The sequence below is a fragment of the Pyxicephalus adspersus genome, chromosome 2 (genome assembly GCF_032062135.1).
Source record: "Pyxicephalus adspersus chromosome 2, UCB_Pads_2.0, whole genome shotgun sequence".
Lineage (NCBI taxonomy): Eukaryota > Metazoa > Chordata > Amphibia > Anura > Pyxicephalidae > Pyxicephalus > Pyxicephalus adspersus.
The window spans coordinates 147546258-147556164 of NC_092859.1; the positions used below are offsets into that span (position 1 = coordinate 147546258).

General features: G+C 39.3%; 1 protein-coding gene across 1 annotated transcript in view; it reads right to left on the reverse strand.

Moving 5' to 3' along the window:
* Positions 1-2544: 2544 nt before the first annotated feature.
* The window catches only part of KIF7 (kinesin family member 7), a gene marked incomplete in the record, with an annotated part of 28786 nt that continues 21423 nt past the window's right edge, over positions 2545-9907 (reverse strand). Inside the window, 4 exon segments of the mRNA XM_072399132.1 lie at positions 2545-2733; positions 8172-8562; positions 8640-8804; positions 9176-9374. Coding sequence (XP_072255233.1) covers positions 2691-2733; positions 8172-8562; positions 8640-8804; positions 9176-9374 — 798 coding nt within the window.

Genomic DNA, 9907 nt, shown 5'->3' on the forward strand with positions numbered 1-9907 from the left:
TAATATGTTGGCGCTATATAAATCCTGAATAGTAAATATAAGCAGTTTGAAACTTCATACCTCTTTAAACTTCATACCTCTTTAAGAAACTTCATACCTCTGCTGCCTTTTATGAGAACTAGACAACAGACACCAACATCCTACAGTAGATAGAGAGATTGATCAGTTTATTACATATTCACATATACGGTATGTGGTGCTGCTCTCATTGTTGACATCACTCCTCCTCTATATAAGTTTGCACACCTGGGCTGATTTTAGCAACCTTTTTAGGTCAGAGTTTCAGTCCAGTGGACATTTATTTTCTATGGACCTACCTGATTTTATGATACCTCTATTTACACAAATATGAGGAACCTTTCATTGCCTTCAAATCCCTCCGCAGTTCTTGTCCCACTTATCTTACTGACCTGGTAGAAAAATCCCTCGCCTAGCTTCTCTCTTCGCTCCTCCAATGACCTACTAATGACTTCCTCACTCATAACCTCCTCACACGCACGGCTTCAAGACTTTTCTAGAGCTGCCCCAACTCTCTGGAATGGTTTTCCTCATCCTATTCAGCTTGCTTCTACTTTCTGCTCATTTAAAAGAGCCCTTAAAACCCAATACTTCAATCTCACCTACCCATCTTCTTCAGTCTCCTAAACCCTCACTACTTCCCACCATTCCTGATCCCCTCTTTTATTGTGTGCTGCTTCCCCCAACTTTTAGATTGTAAGCTCTTTGGGGCAGGATCCTCTCCTAATCCTCCGTCGCTGTCTGTCAACCCCCTATTGAATGTACAGCTCTGCGTTATGTGTTGGCATAATGCAAATACGGTTTATAATTATACCAATGCAGTGGAGATATCCACCTAATGTATGGATTGCTGGGGTGTGATCCTTTTATGAAACAAAGAAATATATATGATACCAATACATGGTCTCCTTGATTCAAATTATTATTAATAATATTAAACAGGATTTATATAGCACCAACATATTTTGCAGCGCTGTACATTAAATAGGGATTACAGAAGGTCTTTATTATTCTAGGCATAGAGAAAGGTGAGCAAAGGATTGATGTAACGGTCCATTTTATACATCACAATCAAGATCTGGAAAAGGGGATCACATTATATACATGTCAATATGACTGATCCCACAATACTCCATAGCTTCGGCTAGATGACACTGTGAGAGGTTTGTTGTACTTTGTATTGAGATGTTCATATATAAAACCTATTGACATTTTATTTTTACATGAGAAATTTTGAGTAGTGCCTTTCAGATCGTGGTTGAGATATACACTTGTTTGCACAGGTTTTATAGGTGATAGGCATATAACAAAGGTCAGTCTTTAGCTTTCACTCAAAAGCAATAGATCTAAAGTAACTTAACATTGTGTCGAAGCAGTGCAAAAATGAGAAAAATAAAAACTTTTTGGATAATCTGTCTTGACATCTATAATAAAATGCTTGAAAATCCTGGACTCCTCTTGGTTACATTATATGATTAACTGGTCTCTGTGACAAATGAAACAGTCAATGCATGTGTTCTTTCATCCCACCGCAATGCCAGATTTCACCATCAGGTGGCACTGCATGTAAACCCCAATATATTTGTTGTGAACCCAGACTCTCCAGCTCACACTAAAAATGTTTTATGGAATCAACATGAAAAGCTACACTTTTTAATTTAATTTCATCATTTACCTTTTCTATTCAAAGCCTCAAACTTAGGCCTAATTAAATCTTTAGGTGAAAAGGCTTAAGTGTGGCTGGCTGTTCCCAGATCTATACCAAACTGCTATTGTACCTAGGCAAAGCAAACCTTATTGCATGTAAACATTGTTGTGCAGTTCTTCCTCCAGAGAGGAAAAAGAAAATTCCCAAAAGCAACTTTGCTTTTTGGAACTGCACTGCAATCCACCACACACACAAAATGCTTCCCAATTGCTCCCATTCACTTGAACAGGACAGCAATTGAGCCTGTGGCAGAACGCTGAAGTCAACCACAGCTCTTGCTTCTGGGATTTAAATTTATTAAAAATCTTGGACAAAGTGGTAGGATGAAGTCTATTCTAAGATAACCAATCCTTGGCATGAAAAGTCCTAATATGTTGATGTATGGACTGTTAGAATTTTCTGCATAAAATGCACCCAAATTGTGACACCAAATCGTCATTTAGAAAATTGGGAGAAATTTTTCAACAGTTGCACAAATGCACCAATGTGGCACCATTATGATCCCCTTTTCTAGTCTGATAGATGTCTGCTCAACTTAGACATACAACTCTTTATTCATACAGCAAAGCATGAGAATTCTGCACCGATGAGTCTGGCCATACTTGGAAGTTTGGACCCCCTATAGCCAAGGTGTTGGAAGACCCAATTAGCTTAGTGTGCTGCCAGTGAGGACTGCTGAGTATAAACGCCCCATTGTGTTCTCTTTAAGACAGCAGACGCCAACCGATGTCCCACGGCTCTGGCCGGTGCGCCCTCCAGTGGGTTCAGGGGAAGGCCTGAGCCGTGGAGTATGTCCCCTGTACGGATCACAGGCTCAGAGTGTTGGGCGGGTTGTGTCCAGAGACTCAGACTTGCGATGGGGGAGTGGGTCGGTTCTGGTGCCATGATGTCACTATGGGGGACGTTTCTTCCCCTTTGAGTGACACACAGCTCCCCGTGCATGCGCGGTCTGGAGTCCACAGCTTTAGGATGTGTGCGCGGTGGTGACTATGAAACACAATTTAGTTCTGTTGGAATAAACAAAGGCAAGTGAATGCCATCTAAATCAAACAAATGAAAAGTATGGAACTATTTGAGCATTATTTTTTACGAACACATTAACTCCCTTCACATATTAAACAATTAGCTTTACAAAAAAATTTTTTAAAAAAATACTTCTTTAAACCTGTTCATGTTGACCGCATTGAACCAGTTTCTTGTATATAACTGTCATATACAGAATGGTTTAGAAAACAGACACACAGGTATAATACTTAAATAGAAGTTTAATGTATTACAAAATACAAAAAATACAGAAAATGTAAAAAAGTAACTTACAAACATAAAAATACATATGTACATGTAAACTAAAATGACTGCATAGGTGAGCAATGTTTTAAGTCATATCTATACTAAAACATAGATTTAGGTTGGAGAGTTCTGCTTCTCAAGCCATTGATGAGAAATGTGTGCCATTGTGGATATCTCTTTGTGAAAATGCAACTTGCATGAGTATCATCCTAACCCTCTCAATGTAAAACTGCTAATCCAAAAATAGAAATAGAAAATAGGGATTTGTGTGGCTGCATAGTTTTGGTCAGTGGCTCAGAAATGACTGAAGCCAGAGGATTGAAATTCCATACAGATAATAAGTAATTGTTGCCCGAAATGATTATTAGCTGCCTGTCTGTTGTATGGACAGGAAAGGGCCCCAGTGCATTCACCCCATAGTAAAACAATAGCTGTGGCTAGTGGTTGGTTGCTTTTTTTTTTTTTTTAACAAGTACAGAAGTTTGCTCAACAGTTCTGATGCTATATTTTCAGTCAGGATCCCATGAATGACAGTAATGGGAACCCCCCATCCAAATTGGTGTTCATTATTAATAATAATAAACAGTATTTATGAAGCACCAACATACTACGCAGAGCCATTCGCAACTGCTATTTACGCAGCGCTGTAAATAAGTGTAGCAAATGACAGACAGATACAGACAGTGACACGGGAGGAGGAGAGGACACTGCTCTGAAGAGCTTACAATCTAGGAAGTGGGGGAAGTATTCATGAAAGGTTTAAACTGATAAAAGGCTGTACAGGTAGTCCCCGGGTTACAAACGAGATAGAGCAGTAGGTTTGTTAATTTGTATGTATGTCGGAACAGGTACAATATTTTAATAAATGCAATTAGGACAGATGTTTGTCTCAACATATGATTAGGCTGCATGGTGTCAGTTACTGTATAAAATCCTCACTGTGAGTTAATCACAGACTAAAAAAAAAAAAAACTTTATGGAGCCTAGACATTCATTAACTTCTGGAGCAAGCTGTGCTTTGTTATGCAAAAAGGAAACAGCTGCAGAGTTTGTCTGGTCATTAAAGAGTTACAAGATGTTGAAGAAGCTCAGTCCTTAAGATCACCAACAACCTCAGCTGTTTAGCAAAAAACTTCTTCTGCAAGTCATGCAAACCGCTCCCCTCTCCCCCCATCAAGCCTCCGTCCTGTACACGAGGGAGCAGGGAAGCCTGTTTGTATCTAAAAGTCGTCCCTATGTTGGATGTCCCTAACTTGGGGACTGTCTGTAATAATAAAAAAAGATGTCATAGCTGCATGCATTCTAAAAATGCAAGCTGCCTGGTAGTCTCTGGGTTCAAGAAGAGACAATAACCTGGAACCAGTATGCAGCAAAGTCAGAAGTTCTTATCTGCATTATGTTCTGGTTAGTTATACACCGAAGCCTGAAGATTGGCATGATACACAGGCAATAAGCTTAGTCAGAAGGAACGCTCAGTAATAAAAGTATACATATTTGTCTCAGTACAGTACCTTGTACCTTATGCTAATAAACAATTAAAACATCTAATCCCAAGATTACGTGCAATCACAGGATGGGTAGTTAGAAAACTGCAGTCATTAAAGAGGTGCTAACGATCCAACAGTTAATAAGAGCATGACCTCATAATAAATGTGCATGGTTTCCCTAATTGCATGCAGCATAGGTTTTAATAAAAGACTAGTGTAGTGTATCACAGAAAGTGTAAAGTTATATCAGCAATAAAAGACTGATCTAAACTCCCCTAGCCGCTCTCTTTACTCTCCAATGACCTACTATTGACTTCCTCACTCATAACCTCATCCCGCTCACAGCCCTTTCTCGTTCCGCGCCAACCCTCAGGTATCTGGTTTGGTCGACCCATCCATTTCTGCCTTACCTTATGTTCTGCTAATTTAGCTGATCTAATACATCCTATCTTTCCAGCCTTCCCTACCTGTCTTATCTCATATCACCATATCGTCTCACCTACCAATCCAAATCCTATCCCCCTCCTGTGGTGCTTCCCTTTCCTCTCATCTTGTATTCTCTTCTCGGCGGCGCAGCATGATCATATATAATCTATTTTTATCGTATCGCCAATTGCATGGAGTATAATTTATTACAAATTAATAGTGCGGCAAAAGGCAAAAAGTAGAATGTACAATCAGCGACGGATTAAAGCTTAAAACAAATGAGTGGCTGAAATCTCACTTATCAGCATAAGAAGAATCCAAATATTACTGCAGGGTATTTTACAGTATATACTTAAACAAAACAAATGTTTGCAGCCTAAGATAAATGATGTACTACCAGCTTCCACAGTAATCTAGAGATGGGTCCATGTACAGAGGATTGCTATACAATAATGTATAAGAGTTTCAGACATTGACCAGTATTCCATTCAATGGGGAAGTTCCCCTGGTAAACTGGTAAAGACGTAAACGTGGTAAAGACGTGCTTACCAGTCTGTGAGATAAAAATAATGCTACCTTATAGTAGCAGGAAGCTACTCACATTAATTACTGACTGCACAAACATTCATGCTCTGATCTACAAAGTCTATTAAATTACTTGCTTTAGGCTTAGTCTACACAGACTGTTTCCCCAGCTTTTAACCTGAGGCTTTTTAAGCACTTGTTTGAAATCCCTATGCATTACAATGGGTTAATCTACACCAGAATGTTTCCTTGAGGCACATTTATGACATTTATCTTAAATGTTGCTTGCAATGTTTAAAAAGTTAAAACGCTGGGTTAACGCTGGAAAACGGGAGGAAACACGGGTAAACGCTTAAACATTAATTTCAATGGGACGTTTTCCCGCCTTTTTGAGCACTTAACATGCAAATTAATTACAACGTGGTAAAACGTGCTAAAACGTTGGGAAAAAACGGCATAGGCGTTTTCTAGCACTTTAAAGGCAAGCTTTAAAACGCTAATAAAAGTGCATAAAACACATATAAACACAATAGGAACGTTTACATGCGTTTTTAAAAAGCGTCTATCTAGACCAAGCCGTAAAGAAAACCCATTTCGGCCATGAAGGAAAGAATGAGTTACTATGGCCTAACTCACACTAGGCTGTGAAACACGTTTTTGATAACTTAATTTATTGAGCTGCCCAAAGTGCCACCATAGTTCACTATAAATGTGCAGGTTGTGCATTGAAAGGAATGCATTGTCCTGCATGGAGCAGAAGTGCTATGGGAAGGTGTACTTGGGATGCCATCACCAATGAATAGAAATTCAGTGTATCATGCGTTGTGTTGTGTTTTGCTGCAAATTGCACTAGTAAGAAACGACCCCAAATTCCTTCCTGCACATACCCACTTCCCCATTCAGAAAAGCAGAAGCCTACTTACTAGGTAAAGCAAGTCAAATTAAGGGCAGGTTCACACCTACTGCTTGATTGATTTTGTGCACATTTTGACAGCCACCCGAAGACGTATACCAGGAAGAGGTAAATGCTCCACAACCTCATTGCTAGTGTGAATTACATAGGTATTCTCCACTGACATGACTGCACTGGTGCTTGATGATGAGCTCAGTGTACTCAGTCATGTGAAATACATTCACCTTTATACCAGAACATATTAGGAATTTATTTTGTTTCTCACAAAAAAATGCACAGGTTTGTACAAAAATACAATCACATTATTCCTAGTAATGAGGGTAACTGTACTTACACCAATGTATGCAGGAGCAATACTTACAATGGGGTTATTTAGATCTCTGCCTTCCTACAGATATGTATTGTGACCATAAAGTTTTAAAATAGGTATGATCTAAATTGTATGCGTTATTCTTCTCTGAAAATCAGGAAAGGTATTAATATTATTATTATTAATAAACAGGATTTTTTTAGTGACAAAATATTACGCAGCGCTGTACATTAAATAGGGGCTACAAATGACAGACGTATACAGACAGTGGTACAAGAGGAGAGGACCCTGCCCCAAATAGCTTACAATCTAGTAGGTGGGGGAATTTACACACAATAGGATGGAAGATATGTAGTGGTGGGAATTAGTAAAGGTTTCAAAAGACAGAAGAAGATGGGTAGGCAAGTTAGAAAAAATGGGTTTTGAGTGCTCTTTTATGTCACAATAATATTTTGCACATAAATCAGGATAATATAACTTCTATGGGCATATGCAGGAGTTTTTCAATCCTGGGCTAGCCAATTAGGATGGCCAAAGACACCAGTGGTTTCGCCAGAGATGTGTACCATGGCAGGTCTGCAATTATGTGCACATATGCTGTGCATACTAGCCATTAGGTCTACAGCCCACTCACCATATAGTGGATTAATTTCCACTTTAAAATTTCCTCACCAGCAGAGACATAACATACAGTAAGAACTTGCAGTCTTACTGGGTAATTTTTTGAGGCAGTGCAAATTGTAGTAACAATCAGATTTATTCTGGCTATCTGCTTTGGGGTTTTTCCTTTAAAATAGCCCATAAATAAATATTTCAGTCCGCTAAAACAAGGTATTACTTCAAGAGGCTATGTTTCACTTTGGCTGTGTTAGCCATTAGTAAACACAACTCAGAAAAAAGGAGCATGCACAGGCCCGAACAAGAATTCTGAACAAAAAAGGCAAGTGCTTTGTATAACGACGATCACTATGCCACATAAAACATTTAAGGTGAATCTTGATGGAACCATTTCCATTAGTTTAAATATCTGCTTTGAAAAAATTCTGAGACCCTGGCACTCAAAATAAAAAAACGTTGCCAGCAGGTATAAAGTGCAGGGACAACAAAATGTTTACAAGCCCACATTAGGCAGGGGCCCTGACACTTCTGGGTAGAAAGCTTGCCCACCCTCCACATATTTCTTTTTCCTATTACATTAATAGGAAAACATGGTGGGGAAATGAGCAGGCCTCAACACTATCTAGGTTGGAAGTTTCCCAGTGCAGATTACCCAGGAATCAGGGTATATAAAGAGCGGCTAAAGCTACTTAACCTATGTGCAAGCATTCCATGATGCCTGCATTTTACACCTGCTATCAGCTTCTTTTATTGTTAAGTGACAGGGTCACATTAAACACATTCCTTTGTATTAGTTATGTACAAATAAACATAATGTGCCGATATTACAGAGACAGTTTAGCCAGAGACAGAAACAGGATGTGAACTAGTTCTTACAGAGGGTTTCTTCGTACGTCAATCATATCCACATTAGATGTCAATGGCATGACACTTATATTACATCTACGAACATTTTGCCGGGATTTTGGCAGGAACATACGAGGTCTTTGACAAACACCATCATTTGGTTGCACCACTCTGTGGCTCAGTGGTTCAATTACAGTGTCACGATGTCTAAGCTCTTCCAGTCCTGCCTGCTCTTCAGAAGGTAGGGAAGAGCGCCTCCATGTGGGCGGTAATGGCGCATTTATTAACTCTTCTCTAGGTCTTAGGTTACGCTCTAAGCCAGGTGGTTGACTGTTCAGGTTAATATTATTTTCATCAGCACAGCCAACCAAGGAGACAGGTCTGTCAGTGTTATGAAGGACTCTGCCATCTATTGGAGGAGCTTGAAAAAAGAAAATAACATGGGTCAGCATACTGCAGATAATTACTTCTGCTTGCAAAGACTGTGACAACTCTTACTTTTCACTTGATTTCCTGGAGCATTTAGAGGAGGCATAGCCATTTTGTTCAGTCTCTGACTGAGCTCCTGGTAAGCCCACATGTACCGGCTAAGTTCGTTCTCAAGCATCTGGATCCGACCTTCATACTGTCTCTTGCTTCCAGCCAATCCCTCACCCATTTGGCCTGAAAGACAAACAAGTCAAATGTAAATTTCTTGTCAATAATAATCACACTGTGAGTCTGGTCAGATCATAGTCAATAATAGCTTAGTAAGAACTCAAGACCATTGCGTACCCCCCCATAGAATTATAGTTGTAATATAGTATGCCTACTAGTGTAAAGATCCAGAGCATTAATATAATTAATATATGTGATGTTTTTCCATGTTGGCATAAAGAAAATCTTTTGCTAAGAAGAATGGGTTTTGCTGGTTCAACTAACTTCAAAGTGGAATGCTCCGACAACCAGACACACAGCATTGGTCCTGAGCTCATATATAAGTAAAGTATCCAATTCTGCTTATCTCAAACTATATTATGAAGATGAAAACACACCTTGGCATTGCTTCAGCAGGAGTTGTATGTTACGTTCATGTTCTTTCTGCTGCAAGGTGAGCTGGCGATCCATTTCCAAGCGCGTCCGTTCTAGTGCGACCTCCAACCAGGACACCAGCCCCTGCTGCTCTTCTAGCTTCATTTCCAATTCTGAGAAGCAGATCTGCAGTTTATGCTCCTCCTCTCGCAGTGTAACTACCTGTAAAACAGTAAAGTATGGCTGGAATAAGGTATAGAACTTTATGGGTGAATCTTACAAATCATGTCTATCTTGGATCAAATGCCTGTCCACAATATACTTTGTCAAGGTTAGAAGGGAAAGAGGAAGCGCTTTAGCTCACTATTAGTAAGCTAGCAAATGCTTTCCAACCAGCACTGAAACTGTAACAAAGTGGGAAAGCTTGCTTATTTCTCTATATTCCTCTCTTGTCAAACACTTGACAGAAAGGACATAGCAGCAGATGTATTTGGGAGATCATCTTCATTACAAGCAGGGGATTTTAGAGAAAGGAGAAAGAGCCCTTATACCCAATAATATAAATTATTTTAAATCTTTAGTTTTTAAAGATATGTTCCTTTTAGCGATATTTCATCTAAACTCATAACCGTTTTAACATTTAATATTGGCTTCTAAGGGAATCCAATGCCTCTGTTTTTCATTGAAAAAAATCTTCTTTCAGTTAAAAGACATCACTGTATGTCAATGTCAAAGTGCCCTGTTCACACACCATT